Raw genomic sequence first — 15,490 nt, 5'->3', positions numbered from 1 at the left:
GCCCCCATTCCCAGCCGAGGGCCCCGCGCTGTGCCCCCCCGTCCCCCCGGGGCTCTGCCCGAGGCACAGAAGGCAGCGGGGGCTCGCTGACCCCGCCGGCCGCCCCCGGGTGGGTCCTGCTCCACAAAGCCCCGGATTGTTCCCCGCGGCGGCCGCTCCTGCTCCTCCGAGACACAGGAAAACGGGGGGAGGCGCTTTCCAGGGATCTCCGCGGCCCCCGGGGATGCTCCAGGCGGATCCCCTGCTCCAAAGGGCTGCACATCCCAGGGGGCCACAGCATCCCCCACACCCCATCCCATCCCATCCCTCCCGCGGGGAATGAGCTGGGACAGGGACACGGACAAGGTCACGGGGCAGGGATGTGAACGTGGCTCAGCGCTGAGGGGGGGACTCCTCCTTCGCCAGGAGCCGATCGATCCCGAGGCTTGGAATGGCCGGGCCGGGATGAGGAGGGACCCGCCGGGGTCACCCAACCGCGGACAAGCACCTGGGACTAATTGCTCTAAATAAATGAGCAATTAAGGACGCTACAGGAAGACTGGAACATCCCAGACCTCTCCCTGACCCCCCGGCAGTATCCCTGGAAACGGCTGGACCGGGATGCTCAGCCCGGCTGCTCCCGGCGGGATCGGGGCCCTCGGAGCCCCCCCGGCGGCGGAAGGGGCTCCGGCCCCACGGCAGCTGCGGGAGAGGACACTGAAGTGCCTTTGTCCGGCGGCGGCCGGGGCGGCCGGAGAGGCCGGGGTTTTTCCCGAGGAGAGCAGGACTTGTCCCGGGAAGTGCAGGACTTGTCCCCGAGAGGGCAGGATTTGTCCCGGGGCCAGCAGGGATGGGGGGATTTGGGGGGATTTGGGGTGTCCCCCCTCCAGGCCGGGCTTTCCAGTCCCTGCCCTCCAGCCCCCACTTTCTCCCCTCTCCAGGACATTAAATCCCTGGAAGGAAAGGCAAAGCTGCGCGATTCCAGCGCCGGCGGCCGCAGCCAGGGAGGGTCAGCGGTTCACGCGCTAATGAGGGGGATTGGGTTAGGATTCATTAAGTCATTAACTCCCTTTTAATTGCAGCCGTCTATGGCGATACCTGCGCTGGGAGAGGGGGACAGGAGCCTTTTGCAGCTCCCGGGATGTCCCCAGACCCTCGGGGTCACCTTTTGGTGCCCAAACCCCTTCACGGCGGATTTGCTGCGGGCCCGAGGAAGAGGAGGATGGGGAGAAGGCGGGGAGGACGCTTGGGCACCAAAGGGGCTGCGGGGTTTTGGGGGGGCTGCGCTTTCCCTCGGCCCGGTCCCGATTTCCCTGGAGCTGCCGGGTGACAATTCCCAGCCAGCGGAGCCTTCCCGGAGCGGGGATAACGCAGCCGGATCCAGCTGGCTCCCGGCGCGGAGGAAATTCGGTTAAAGCGCCGATAACCATCGCGGAGCAGCGAGGAACCCCGGCCCTGGCGCCCGCCGAGCCGCGGGGACCCCGGGCTGCGGAGAACGGGGGTGCTCGCACCCCGATCCCGGCTCTGCGGAGCCCGGCACGGCGGGGTTCAGCTCGGGGCTGCGCCCCACATCATTCCCTGCTGGGATTCGGGATAACCCTGCTGCTCCCCAAAGCCTCCACGACTTCCCACCCCCAAACCCGCGCCTGCCATGGGGTCCCTGTGCCCGCCCGGGGGGGTTTTCTGCTTCCCCGGGGCGAGTCAGGTGAAGCTGTCTGAGTGAAAGACAGGCTGGGGTTTAAAGCAGATTAATTCAGCCGCAGGACGGGGCCGTGCGGACAGAGCTCAGAATGCAAACAGCCCTAATTCGATTTCCCTGACTTGCAAATCGCGGCAGGGAACTCGGCTGAAATCACATTAAGGCCGTTTCCACCCCGAGCCGCGTCCTCGCAGGGCTTTAATGCAGTTTCGCTGATTTAATTTCAACGCTTATTGAGCCTAATTCGGGTTTGGGCCGGGCCGGGACCCCCCGGGCAGGGCCGGGACCCCCCGGAGGACGCGGTGGGTGGGAGGGGGATCAGCGCCAGCCCCGTCCCGCCGCGCACGGATCAACCCCACAGCGGATTTGGGGTGGAAAAACCCCGTTCCTGCCAAAGCCGCGGCTCCGGCCGGGCGTGGCCGTGCCCTGGAACCGCCGCGGATCCGTCCCGGCCCCGCCGGGGTCAGCGGGCGCCGGGAGCCTCCGCGCTTGGCGGTTTCGTGCCGAGGGTTTTTTGGGAGCGGGGGGTGGAGAAGAGGAGGCGCTTTGTTCCCTCCCGGGGCCGGGGGGGACAATGAGCCCTTCTTGAGCCGCCCGCGCTGCCCGTGGAGGAAATGTCCCCCAAAACCGGACGGCAGCCTCGGGGAGAGGCTCAAGGGAGGGGGCCCAGCGCTGTTTTGGGGCGCGGTTCCACAGCCATCACTGGCGGGGGGGGTCCCAGCTCTATTTTGGGGTGCAATCCCACAGCCGTCACCCAAAAACGGGGTCCCAAGCTCAATTTTGGGGCCTTCCATGCCCCCCTATCCCTTCCCCCAGATGCTCCCAGCCCCTCACCTCCATCCCGGACCCCACATTCCCCATCCCACAGAGCCGGGACAGCTCGGAGGCTGTGGGGGGACGCTCTGGGTGCCCCCGGCAGTGGCCAGCCCGTGTGGCCAGCCCGTGTGGCCAGCCGGTGTCACCGCGTCCCCCCCGAACCAGCGGCCGCAGGGTCCCTGCACAAAGGCCCCTTTCTGCTCCCGGCTGCTGCCGAGGGTGGCACCGGCTCCGAGCCGGCGGCTCCCGCAGCTCCCATCCCAAAAACCCGGGCCCGGGCCCAAAAATCCCCAGGGCCACGAGCCTTTGTCCCCGTTCTGTGTGAATGGGCAGCGCTGATCCCGCAGGGAAAAGGGAATGGGCAGCACAAACGTGGGGTGAGCGGCAGGCAGAGCTCGGGGGGTGCAAATCCCGGTCCCCCAGCTCCGCCAGTCCCGGCTTTAATGAGTTTCACCTTGTTGGACCCCGCCTCCGACGGGAAGAACCCCCCGGGCGTTCAGGGCTTTGCCACCAGAGGTTGGTTTGGGGCTGGATGGAGGCACCGACAGCTGAGAACCGGGGCCTGGGGCCACCAGCTGGGACCTGTCGCTGCTGTTTGGGTCCCTCTCTGTCCCCCCATTGGCCGGGGTGCTGAGCAGCGCCGTGCCTCAGTTTCCCCTCACGGAGGTGACACAAGCTCAGGGGGGTGACACGACACTCCCTGGCTGCTCCCGGGATCCGCTGGGCTCTGAGGAAGGGCTTCGGCTCCGTTCCCATCCCCAGACGCTGCCGGGGAGGGGCACAAAGCCCCCGGTGCCCGGCGGGGTCCCCTCGGAGCGGAGCCCACCCCGGCGGCTCCCCGGGCCAGGCGTTTGGGGAGGGTTTTTTTTTTAATTCCCTCTCTTTTTTTCCCTGTTCTCCGGGATTCCCGGAGCCAAAGGGAGAGCGCTGCTTCCCTCTAGCGGCTCCGGGAACAGGAGGGGACAGGAGGGGACACGGCCGGGGAATGAGGGACCTGTGTCCGCAGGGGCACAGCGGCTCCGGGCCCCTTTTCCCCCGGGACGAGGGAGGAACGTTTAATGCCGGTGTCCACAGCTCGGGAAAGACAAGGAGCCTGCTGGAGAGGGTCCGAGGGAGGCCACAAAGACGGTCTGGGGTCTGGAGGAGAGAGCGGGAGCTGGGCCTGGTTAGGCTGGGAAGGGAGGGCGGAGAGGGGATCCCGCCAAGCCAGGGAAGTGTCTCCGGGAGGTGTCAGACTCGGTTCAGCGGTGCCAGGACCAGGAACAATGGCCAGAAACTAAACCACGAGTTCCACCTCAACAGGAGGAAGAATTTTCCATGGAGGGTGGCAGGCACAGGTGACAGGGAGGGCCTGGCGTGTCCCTCTCTGGACCCAGACATCCCAAGCCACCCCTGTCACCGGCTCCAGGTGACCCTGCCATGGCAGGGGGATGGACTGGGTGGTCTCCAGAGGTCCCCTCCCGGCCTGTTCTGGGGTTCTGTAAGCAGGACGTGCTGCCCGTCCCCTGTCCCCCGCATGTCCCCCGTCCCCGCACGCCCCCCACATGCCTCCCCTCCACTAGGACTACATCTCCCAAGAGGCCTTGCGCGTAGCGTGAAGCCCCAGCCAATAGTGCGCTACTTTGCTCAGCCAGCGGGCCGCCGCGGGGCACACCGGGAACTGTAGGCCGCCCTGCAGAGCGCATGGTGGCAGAGAACTACCCATCCCAGAAAGGCACGGGAGGCGCGGGCCAATGAGAAGCGCGCGTCTTGGCCTGGCGCGCAGGCGCGCTGGGGCGGGCGGCCGCGGATTCATGTGGAGGTCAGCGGCGCGGCGGGAGCGGCGGGGCCGGGGGGCGGCGGTGGGTCCGGGCCCCGGCGGCCCCGGGGCCGGGGGGAGCCGAGCCGGGACCGAGCCGCGGCCTGAGGGCGGGCGGGCGGGCTGGAGACAGCGAGGCCTTGGCCCGTGGGGTGCCCGTGCTGGGGGCGAGCGGCCTAGGAGGGAGCGGGGAGGGGGAGGCCTGGGGGGCGTTCGGGGTGCGGGGGTCGGGCTGTGGGGGGACGGGGAGAGCTGGGAGGGGTCCTGGAGGGGGGTCCGGGGGTGCTGGGGGGCCGCAGGGTCAGAGCCTGGGGAGGGGTCGCGGGGGGAGACCCCCGGGCTGAGGAGACCCCCGGGGCTGAGGTGTTTGTGGGGCCGAGGGAGACCCCGAGGCGGGGCTGCCCTGCCCGGGGTGGTTCGGGATTCCGGGCGGGGGTCGATCCCCAGGGACCCCCGCAGCACCCCGGCTGTGCTCAGTGGGCTTTGACCGGCGCGGGGGGGTTTTGCAGGAGGGTTTTGGAACGGGGGCTGGAGCTGGAGCTGTGAAATGGCTGCGAAGGTGTTCGAGAGCATCGGGAAGCTCGGTCTGGGCTTGGCTGTGGCGGGCGGAGTTGTCAACTCTGCTCTTTACAACGGTGAGTGGGACGAGCTGAGCGCTCTCCAATCGCTTTATTCTGTATTTTCGTCCAAGTCTTGACTTCTCACTGCTTTTATTGCCCAATAAAGACAGACTGAGGCCTCGCACGGCTGTTTATACCACGAGCATTGTGAGTTCCTTTCTCCAAAAGTCACAGAGCTGCTCCATGGGGAGCAGACTGGGAGGCCCTGGAGTTCCATCTGCAGCTTCTCTTTGCTTTTTTGCCCTAAATGATCCCATTAATTCCCTGCTCTGCTGTTAATTAAGGCTTTAACCCTCCCAGCCGCCCCGTTCCCGTGGCGTTGGTGGCAGCAGTGACATCCCTGACGTGCTCTTTCCCTCCTCAGTGGATGCAGGACACAGAGCTGTGATCTTTGACCGGTTCCGGGGGGTCCAGGACGTGGTGGTGGGAGAAGGGACCCATTTCCTGATCCCCTGGGTGCAGAAACCCATCATCTTCGACTGCCGCTCGCGGCCCCGCAACATCCCCGTCATCACCGGCAGCAAAGGTGGGTGCTGGCCCCGGGGACACCGGATCCAGGGGATCCAGGGCTTTGGGTTTACCCTGCTGGATGTGGAACTGTGGTCCTAAAGCCCAGGCTGTGGAGAAAGGGCCAGAAACGTTAAACGAGTTCCACTTTGAGGGACCAAGCACTGGACAGGTGACCAGGAAGGGCCTGGAGTGTCCCTCTCTGGATCCAGACATTCCACCTGTGTCACCCGCTCCAGGTGACCCTGCCTTGGCAGGGCGTTGGGCTGGGTCATCTCCAGAGGTCCCTTTCAACCCCAACCGCTCCTTGATTCCGTGGAGATCCCACGTGTTCGGAACAGTCAGGAATAGTTTGATCTCTTTAATAAAGGATGGGTTAAAGAACTCTTCCTTTGGTGCTGTAAATCACTGAACCCCAAGGAGTTTGGGTTGGAAGGGACCTCCTGAGCTCTGCAGCTCATGCAGGGTCACCTGGAGCAGGTGACACAGGTGGGGTTGGAATTCTCCCTTTACAGCAGAGCGCAGTTGGATCCCAGGGGAAAAAGGGGAGTGAAACCAACTCATTTTTTCTGGCAAACCCAAGTTGGGGAGTTTATTCCTCCTCCTCCTCCTGCTGCACTGGAGAGGAGAGGTCCCTTGCTGACCCTGTGCTGCTCCCCAGACCTGCAGAACGTGAACATCACGCTGCGGATCCTGTTCCGGCCCGTGACCGCCCAGCTGCCCCGCATCTTCACCAGCATCGGCGAGGACTACGACGAGCGCGTGCTGCCCTCCATCACCACCGAGATCCTCAAGTCTGTGGTGGTGAGCACGCCCTGAGCTGTTGCGCTGCCTTGGCAGGGAGTGGGGAATGTGCTGTGCCCTGGAACCGCAGAATTCCAGCCTGGTTTGGGTGGGAAGGGACCTTAAAGCTCCTCCAGCTCCACCCCCTGCCAGGGGCTCCACACCCCGTCCACCCTGGCCTTGGACACTCCCAGGATGGGGACTCCAGACCTCCCTGGGCAGCCCTTTTTGGTGGGGAAAGGCCTCCTGCTGTCCACGCTGGTGCAGCCGGAGGCCGTGTCCTGCCGCTGCCCGTTGCCAGAGGTGTCTGCCCGTTGCAGGCTCGCTTTGACGCCGGGGAGCTGATCACCCAGCGGGAGCTGGTGTCCAGGCAGGTCAGCGAGGACCTCACGGAGAGAGCGGCGACCTTCGGCCTCATCCTGGACGACGTGTCCTTGGTGAGAGTTTTCCCATTTCCCCCTTTGGAGAGAAGGGTGGCCGGAGGATGGTGGGCTGGACGTTCGGACATTTGGACACTGTGTTTGGAAGGATGCCGGGGTCACAGCTCTGGTTTTGTCCCTGCGACCTTGGGCAGCCCTTGGTGGCCCCTGGGTGTCCAAGCCCTCCCTGTGCAGGGCTTTTGCAGCTCCACCAGGAGCAGATGCTGCTGAGGGTGATGGATGGCGCTGCAGGTGGTTTGGGATTTGGCAGCAGCTCCACAGGAAGCACCAGCAGTGAAAATCCCCACTTGGACAGCAGCTTTTCCTACAAAGGGTTCCTCCTGGAACCTGCTGAGATACCCAAGGAGGGAGCTCTGCCCTCCCACCTCCCTTTATAAGTTCAATTTATCCCTTTGTAAGTTAAATGTTGTAATCAGGCTTGCACACCTCTCCCTCTTTGCCTGGGGTTTTCCTGCTGGGAGCACAGGGAGGTGCAGGAGGCAGCCTGGACACTTTGTTTCTGGAGCTTTCCCATGCCCCATCCAGGAGGTGGCAGCGGGCTGAGCACACCGGGACAGGGATGGGGATGGGATCCCCACCTGTTCCCAGTTTGTTTCCGTCCCCATCCCAGAGCTGCTGGGATCTGTCCCTGCCATGACCTGTTTGGTTTGTGCCCCCCAGACCCACCTGACCTTTGGCAAGGAGTTCACGGAGGCGGTGGAGATGAAGCAGGTGGCGCAGCAGGAGGCAGAGCGCGCCAGGTTCATCGTGGAGAAGGTATCCTGTCCTTCTGAGAACCTTGGGGCTGCTTCTCCTTCCCACTCCAGGGGTTTTTCCTTTGAATATCCTGTCCCAGCCTTCCTGGAATGCTGAACAGAAACGTTTTCCCAAATATCCAGCATAAACCTACTCCCAGCTGGAGAAGGCTCCTCTCTCCACCCCGGCCTGCGGCCGTGCTCATTGCTTGTTCCTGGGTCACTCCAGCTGCTTTGACTCGCACTGGAGGATTTCTGGGAGTCTCCAGCAGGAGAATGGGATTAACGGCTGTTGTGTCATCTCAGATTTCAGCTGACTGGAGAGCTCCGGGTTTGGGAGCATCCCTAGGGACTGCAAAATAATCGGGATCTCCGGGTGGGATGGATGGGGTCAAAAACCAGCTTGAAATTCAGTTTGAAATTGGCTTTTTTTCTTTTCCCACAGTAGCCAAATTGGCTTCTGTTTTTTCCCAGAGTGGCAGCAAACCAGTTTAAAGAACACAACCCTAAACCAGAACCATTTTATCCTGACCCTGGCAGGGGGGAACCCCCGCGGGGTGGGGCGGCGCAGTTCCGTCCGTTCATTCCGCTCTCGCTTCCTGCGCTGCCCGTCCCTTTTCTTCCCCGTTTTCCTCGCAGGCTGAGCAGCAGAAGAAGGCGGCGGTGATCTCTGCAGAGGGCGACTCCAAGGCTGCAGAGCTGATTGCCAACTCGCTGGCCACGGCGGGGGACGGGCTGATCGAGCTGCGCAAGCTGGAGGCGGCCGAGGACATCGCGTACCAGCTCTCGCGCTCCCGCAACATCACCTACCTGCCCTCGGGACAGTCCGTGCTGCTGCAGCTGCCACAGTGAGCCAGCCCCTGCCTGCCCTGCCCACACCAGCAGAAGAACAGCAAAACAAAACAAAAAAAGAAAAAAAAAAAAAAAAAAAAGGAAAGGAAAAAAAAAAATCATTGCGATTTCCTCGCGGAGGAAACGGAAATTTGGCAGTTGGAGGGATTTTGGGATGGGTAATCAAATAAAGCGAACGCTCGCGACACCAGGCCTGCGGTTCCTCCCCTGGGCGGTCACAGCGGTGGCTTCAGTGGCTCGGGGAGGTTTGGGAAGTGCCCCTTTCCAGGCAGTTTGAGCACCAGGAGCAGAGTTGTCCTGGGATGAAGCCCAGGTGAGTCCCTGGCCACGGGTGCTGCATCGATCAGGTCTCAGAGCTGCCTCAGTGCCTTCAGGCTGGCCGGGGCCATCCCACACCTCCTCAGCCAAGCCAGTCCTCTCCAGGTGTCACCTGAGAGCCAGGGGACACCTCAGCTTGGGGCAGGGGCTCTGCTGTGCCTGTGGCAGCCGCGGCGCTGGGTGAGAGGAGCAGAGATCCCCTGTGGCACGGTGGAGAGGGGAGTTCCTGTGCAGGAAATCCTCCTGGATCCGGGACATCTCCTCGTTCTCCCCCTGAGCCGTCCCCCTCTCCTGCCCCGTGGGCTCCTGTCGCAGCCCCTCGCTGCTCCGAGGCTCGGGCAGAAATCCTCTGTTCCATCCATGCTCCTTTTACTGAGGGAAGCTGAACTGTGAGGAGGATGTGATGGGTGTGATTGTGTAACCAGCCTTCAATAAATGTCACAGTCCCAAGGGTGGCACCGTGGGTTGCTGCTTCTTTTTCTGCTGCTGTCTCAGGAGAGAGGGAGGTCGGGGTCAGTGGGGCACGGGCTGGGGTAGCTGGGAAGAGTCTTGGCACAGGCAAAGAGGGATTGATCCCGACAGCTTCAAAGCTTGGCCTGTGAGTTTTCACGGCATTCCTGAGGTAAGAGTGGCATTGTGGAGCCTTTTCCCTGCACGGTTCCAGCCTGGCACCATCCTGGGCTTCACCCGGGGCCTGGTGTCCCTCAGGAACGGCCTGGCCCGGGTGTCAGTGCTGCCCTGAGGGTGCTGCTGTGCGGTGCGGGCTCCTTTCACTCTCCGCATCCCCCCTACAGCCTCTGGAGCCCTGGGAAGCCTCTCCTGCCCTTTCTGCCTGCAGCGGTGATGAGGTGCCTGAGCTCACACGGGGTTTCAGGCAGCTGAGTCGGGTGCACAACTCCCAAATAACTTCCAGACCTCTTTCCCCTCTGGAGCTCTTTATTCCTCTGCTCTCCCGCTCCAGACGCTCCGAGGGCAGCTCCCACTCGGCTCCCAAGGCTCCTTTTGAACCCTCCCATGGCGTTTCCTGCGTTCCCCTCTCAGTTTCGTGCTCCAGGTGTTGGGCTCTGCAGAGTGTGGCTGCAATCCCTTCCCAGCTCCCGGGGCTCTGCATTTCCAGGGAGTGGGGAGCATTTCCTGCTGCCTTTGCTGTTGGCCCCTCTGGAGGAGGTGCCTGAGGCTCCCTCAGTGGCCCCTGGGGCTGATTATTCGCCATTTCCTTGGCTTTTGGGGGTGATTCTCCCTACAAACGTTCCCTTTCCTCTGCTGAGAGATCTGGGGTTCCAAATGAATCATGGAATGTCCTGAGTTACAGGGGACCCACAGGGTTCATCCAGCCCAGCTCCTGGTTCGATTCACTCCAAACTCCCACCTTGTGCATCCCTGGGAGTATTGTCCAAAAGCTCCTGGAGCTCTGGCAGCCTCGGGAATGTGCCCATTCCCTGGGGAGCCTGGGAATGCTTTCCTGGCCTGGTTCTTTCCCTTTCTGCCACCTGTTTGCCCAAACTCCCCAAATTCAGTGTATCTGACAGCTTTTAATCCCCATCAAAGGGCACTCAGTGCCCTCCTCTCGGCTCTCCCTCACACCAACATCCCACCAGGTGCTCCTGGACCTTCCCATCTTCCAGCTGCTCTCCCGGTGGCCCTGCCTGGGACTAGAGGAGCTCCAGAAGTCCCTTCCAACCCCAGCTGTTCTGTGGTTCTCCAGTTGTCCCGTTTGGCACCGACATCGCAGAGCTGGGGGTGTTGTGCGGGTGAGTGGCAGAGGTGCAGCTTTGCTGCTCGCCTTGCCAGGAAGGATGGGAAGAGGTGTCCTTTTCCAGAGGTGCCTTGTCCCGAGGCGCCCTTTTCCAGGCTCAGGGGGACACCCCGAGGAGCAGCAGGGCCGGGCTGGTTCCCACCAGGTGGCAGCAGCAATCGGCCCAGAGGTGGCCACCCGTGGCGACAGCAGAGCCCCGAGGTCACCCTGGCCAGGACAGGATGTGGACAAGGACGGATGGAGTCTCCAGGTGGCAAAGGAGAAGCTCAAGCTGGCACAGGAGCTGCCTGAGGCTCCTCAGAACCCTCTGCTGCCCCTTCCAGCTTCAGGTTTCCACTCCTCGAGCACTCGGGAAGGTCCAAATTCCTGTTTTCCCCCCAGCCCTGCAGGGCTCCGAGCTTTCCTCCTTTCCCAGAGGTTCACCTGGCTCCCTCGGGAACTGCAGGAATGTCTGGGAATGGCTTCGGAGGTGCGAGCTGGTTGAGCTGGATTTCAGGAAACAGCTCTGAGGTTTTGGGTCCAGAACGTTGTTGTGGTGATTAATCCGTGCTGGAGGGAAAAGCCTGGCAGCTGTTCCCCTGCAGCTCTGTGCTTTCAGTGATTAATGGCAGCACAGACTGGTTTTTGCTTCCTGGGAGACTTTTCCCTCCCTTTTTCCTTCCTTGCTGGTGGCAGGGAGCTCAGACCAGCCAGCCAGGCTTTTGTTCCCCATAAACAAACAGGAAGCTGCCTGATTTCCTCTGTGTTCACCCTCCCTGAGCCGAGCCTGCTCTGTGGCAGACACCCCGGCCTGCCTGGCGTGAGGAGGACACGGCCAGGAGCACGGGGAGCAGCCTCTGGAGCAGCCGGGACCCGCCTGGCTGGGCATGGAAAGGGGCACCTGCTCCTGCTGCAGCCGGGCCGGAGCCTCCCCGGGCCAGGCAGGTCCCGAGGCTGGGATAATCCGTGCCCCGGAGCGAGCTGGCAGCGTGGGGAGAGCCGGGCACTGGGAGGAGTTTCCTCACGGCCTCCTTTGTGCTGTTGATGTCCAAGGGGACCCTGAAAAACAGGGGCGGTGCGGGAGGAAGGGCTCGTGGAAAAGAGCAGGAATAACAGCCCAGGGCAGGCTGGGAGATGGGGAGCCACGCTCAGCGCCAAGTTTGGATCCAGGATTCCTCGGCTGGCAGTGGGGCTGAGCTGCTCCTCCTGGGCCTGTTTTCCATCAGAGCTGCTGAATTCAGCCTGGCACATCCTGGCTCCAGGGTGAGCCTCGGGAAGATGGGGTGGGAATGGAAAGGACTCCAGTTAAACCAGTTTGTTCCTCACCCTGGCCAAGGCCAAGGACCCTTCCTGTACTCCTCTGATGCCGATGTGAGCAGAGGGCGTCCTTTAGTGCAGGGACAGAAACGTCCAGCACCTGCTGCAGTGACGTTTGTATTTAATAATTGCTCCAGCATGAACTTTAGAACTTCCCTCAGGAGGAATCTAAAAAAGGGAAAAAAAAAAAAAAAAGCACAAAGCCAAGGCTAACCAAAGGGAAATTTTACTTTTTGGTGGTGTTCATGCAGAGGCTGCTGGCTCTGATCCCGCAGTCGTGTTCCCCTGCCCCCAGGACCCCAAAGAAAAGTGAACAACCCCCACACGGAGCTGCCTCTGATCGCAGGCACAAGGAGGTGCTGGTGGGTGTGAGCTCTGCTCTGTTATTTGGAGGCAATTAATCTTTAATTGTGCCTTTCCACTGAACTGGGAAAGGAAAACGGGAACAGGAATTTCCTCTGCTTGAACTTCTCCTCTGCAGTGACACGGCCTCAAAGCCCCGGTGCCTCTGAGCTCGGTGGCCCGGCTCCCTCGGACAGCACAGAGCTTCCTGTGGCAAAATCCAGCAGGAAAACCCCTTTGTTTCCCTTTTGCTTCCTCTCCCATCGCTCCAGGGCATCCTGAGCAGGAGATCTGAAAGACAAAGCCTGATAGTCTGGCTGGCTTGCAGAGCTGGAGGTGTCAGCAGCACCTGTGCCTCAGCTTCCCTCCGCAGAGCCTGTTCTTTCCAGGATCCTCGAGCAGCACCAAGCTCCAAGGACTCTTCTCTTTTGGGTAAGGAGAAATTGTCCCAGCTGTGTCAAGTCCTGCTGGTGCAGGCTGTCCCTAAGGCAGCACTGTCAGGATTCGGAGGCCTCACACAGCACCAGGCACAGCGTGAAGAAGGGCCAGTGCTGCTCCATGAGGAGGAGTTTTCCCAAGAATCCTCCCAGCAGGAACGGGGATGAGGCAGGCCCAGAGCTCTGAGTTGGGCCCCTGAGCAGCGCAGCTCACGTGGCACGGCGGGGCTGGGCACTGCCAGAGCATTCCAGCCCTAAAGCCGTGTCAAACACCCAGAGCAGGCGGCCCCGAGCCCCCGGGCTGGCAGAGCCCCGGATCCTGCCCACAGCACCGGCAACCTCCAGCTGGGGCCATCTGCTCACCTATGTGTGAGCTCCTCCTGCCCACGGCGCCGGGGCTGCTCCCTGAGCAGCAACAGCTCCCATCTGCTTCCTCGGCAAGCCCAGAGCAGCCAGGCCTCCAGGAAAAACCCCCAGGTGGGTGGCACCACGTTCTGCTGTGTCTGCAGCCCCTGGGCCAGCACGTTCTCCTACTTTTGCTGTACTTTTCACCCTGAAAGGCCCTAAGCTGCTTAGACAAAAAAAATCTGGTTTGTAGGGGAAGCCAGTGTCACCCACAGCTGAGAGACTGCAGGGGCTCAGGGGGGAGATGACGATTTGTGTCACCTTCACCTGACACAGGAGGGTTTTTCCCACTCTGGTTACACCTGGAGAGAAGGAAAATGCAGGGGAGAAGGACACCAGGAGCCACAGCAGCGCCAGAGCTGCCTCTGATGTCACCCAGCAGCAGAGGAAATGGGGCAGATAAGGATCTCTGGCTCTGGGGCAGGTGTCTGCTCAGAGCAGAGCTGCGGGGCTGGGGCTGCTCGGGGCTGGTTTCCCTCTCTCTCCGTGCCTGACGTGTTGGGGATCCCAGGGAGGGATGGGGAGAGCGATTCCCTGTGGGAACTGGGCCGTGGAGCTGTCAGCTGCCTCAGCCAAGCAGCAACAGGGGAGTGTGCCCTGCTGGGTGCCCTGGGGACAAACCACAGCGTGGGGACAGCAAAAGTCTCTCAGCAGCTGCCCCTTCCCTGGGCCACCCCCGGTGCTGGAGGGACACCAGCAGGGCTGGGAGGACAAGTCCCTTATTTCCATCACGCCAGGAACCCAGAGATTTTCGTATCTGGTCCCCTTGGTGGCTGTGGAAGTGGTTGATGGCTCTGCTCCTCCTCTGTGCTCCTCTGTTTTACGTCGTCCCTCAGCTGAGATCCCACCTTTGGGAGAGGGGCTCTGTCGCTGCTTCTTGTGCATTCACCTTCCAAGGAACAAAAAATCCCCGGTGTACTTCTTCCTTCCCGCTCTAAGGCAGGGAATTCCAGCACCTGGCATCCTCCACATCCACGGAGGTGTCCGGCAGCAGCAGCTGCCCTGACATCATCTCCCTGCTTTTCCTCCAGAGGCTGCACTGCACAGGGGCGCTGGGCTCAGATGGAGCAGTGTCCACACACTCCAAGGTTCTTCCAGGTGACCGCTTCCAGCAGAGATTGGAACAGCTCTGGACTGGGTGAGGCAGCACCAGCTCCCGTGGGCTGGGTCAGCGTGTCCTGTCCTGCTCCAGGGATAGCTGGGGCAAGGAGGAAAACTGGGAGCATTGTTCTGATCCCACCCCGGGGCTTCCCCAGCCTTCCCTGCCCTTTTAACTTGGGCCTGAATTTGCCTCTGAGAGCTCCAATCCCTGCTCTGCACAGGGAGCTCAGATCTGGGGTTTATGCTCAGGAATCCAGAGCAAGTCAAACCCTCTGGAATTTGGTATTTCTAACTCCGGGGGAGTGAGGGCGCCGAGATTTTTTGGCAGAATCTCAAATCCAGTGCCCTACACTGTTGGGGGCAGGGGGGCATTTGCAGATGAGGAAACCAACCACAGCTAGGGATTGTGGACTAAAGGATTTAGGAAAGGAACTCAAAGCTGAAAGCGGCAAGAGAGAGCCCCGAAGTCCTCGGCAAACAGCAGCGCTGCCAAAGGGGTTGGTGCCCTTCCCCCTCTCGGTGCCTGCTGCTCTCACTAATTCCTTCATGGCTGCCAAACCCAAACCACAGCAGCGCTGTCCCCTCCTACACAGCCCCAGCAACGGTTTTGGGGCTGTGGCCGAGGCTCTGCAGCTTCCCAGAGGAGGTGGCACCTGGAAAAGGCAGGGCCAGCCTGCGAAGGAGCGGCCCCGACCTTCAGGAGCCCCACGCCCGTCACCAACTACCTGCCGAAGGTGCTGCTCCTTGTCACATCGCTCTCATTCATCAGGGTGTAATCAAGAAACCGCAGGCTGGAGTTAAGTAGTCATTAGCGTGTTAAGGGGAGAGGAAGATTTGAGCAAGTGGGAGCTGGGGTTTGGCACCGGAACAGAAGGGCCCGACTGCTGAGGCTCCTGCAAATCACTCGGGGCCTCGCTGAGGAGGCGCTGGGGCCTTACCTGGTCCTGAGGGGCAGCTCCGTCACCTCCGAGGGCAGGAGCCATCCCCGGGACTCCGTGAGGCCTCAAGCCGGGTTTACCGCAGCGCGGCCACGGCCTGCCCGGCTCACCTAGCTCTGCTAATTAGAGCGGGCTTATTAATTACCCGCGCGGAGTAACGGACGAGCGGGCGGCCCCGCTGAGGGGGGAGCCGGGGCGACCCCCACTCCGTCACACCCCCCCACCCTCACACAACCTCCGCGACCACCTGCCGGCGCTAATTAGGGCACGGGCGCTAATTATGCGCGCGGGGTAACGGGCAGGCGCCCCCCCGCCCCTCAGGCCGCCCCCTCCTTGTCCCCCGCGCATGCGCGCCGCTCCCCCCGGCCTCACCTGCGCCCCGCGCGCGCCGCCGCCTCAGGTGAAGCAGCGGCGGGAAAGGGGCGGGCGCGCGGGAACGGCCCCCGGCGGCGCATGCGCACAGCGCCGCCTCCCCCGGCCTATGGGTGTCCCGTGTGTGCCCCCGTTCCAGCCGTGCGCGCCCCCGCGCGCGCGCGCCCCCCGCGGGCTTGGTGCTTCCCCCCCCCCCCCCCCGTGTTATCCGTCCGCGCTCCCGCACGCGCGTGCTTGCCGATCCCGCAACCGCCGCCTCCCCGCTCCCCTCGGCCTATGTGGTGTTTTCTCCCCCCC

The 15,490-nt window shown here is 62.5% G+C and overlaps 1 protein-coding gene and 1 long non-coding RNA gene across 3 annotated transcripts; one reads left to right on the top strand and one right to left on the bottom strand.

Moving 5' to 3' along the window:
• The first annotated feature begins 4,208 nt into the window (after window positions 1-4,208).
• Window positions 4,209-9,001, top strand: PHB (prohibitin). The gene is made up of 7 exons (XM_042019769.1): window positions 4,209-4,295; window positions 4,802-4,927; window positions 5,277-5,438; window positions 6,081-6,223; window positions 6,523-6,639; window positions 7,303-7,398; window positions 8,016-9,001. The coding sequence occupies exons 2-7, from the start codon at window positions 4,840-4,842 to the stop codon at window positions 8,226-8,228; spliced, it is 819 nt and encodes a 272-aa protein (XP_041875703.1). The 5' UTR covers window positions 4,209-4,295; window positions 4,802-4,839; the 3' UTR covers window positions 8,229-9,001.
• Window positions 9,002-11,808: 2,807 nt separating this feature from the next.
• LOC121660413 lies at window positions 11,809-15,322 on the bottom strand. Of its 2 annotated transcripts, none has more exons than XR_006014663.1 (2): window positions 15,194-15,322; window positions 11,809-14,940 (listed from the first exon to the last, which is right to left on the bottom strand). It is a non-coding gene; the product is annotated as an uncharacterized LOC121660413 (long non-coding RNA). The 2 variants fall into 2 exon arrangements; XR_006014664.1 differs by having other exon boundaries at window positions 11,809-14,937.
• Window positions 15,323-15,490: the final 168 nt, after the last annotated feature.

The sequence above is a fragment of the Corvus kubaryi genome, unplaced genomic scaffold (genome assembly GCF_017639235.1).
Source record: "Corvus kubaryi isolate FWS band 111438036 unplaced genomic scaffold, C.kubaryi_AGA036_p1.0 35345, whole genome shotgun sequence".
Taxonomy (NCBI): Eukaryota; Metazoa; Chordata; class Aves; order Passeriformes; family Corvidae; genus Corvus; species Corvus kubaryi.
Note: the sequence above shows the minus strand (reverse complement) of the source record. Positions and strands in the feature narration are given on the sequence as shown.

Bases quoted from the DNA above. Each gene is read 5' to 3' on its own strand.
- PHB (XM_042019769.1), top strand. From the start codon at position 4,840: ATGGCTGCGAAGGTGTTCGAGAGCATCGGGAAGCTCGGTCTGGGCTTG. The intron at 6,224-6,522 runs GTGAGCACGCCC...TGCCCGTTGCAG, and splicing joins AGATCCTCAAGTCTGTGGTG to GCTCGCTTTGACGCCGGGGA. The intron at 6,640-7,302 runs GTGAGAGTTTTC...TGTGCCCCCCAG, and splicing joins TCCTGGACGACGTGTCCTTG to ACCCACCTGACCTTTGGCAA.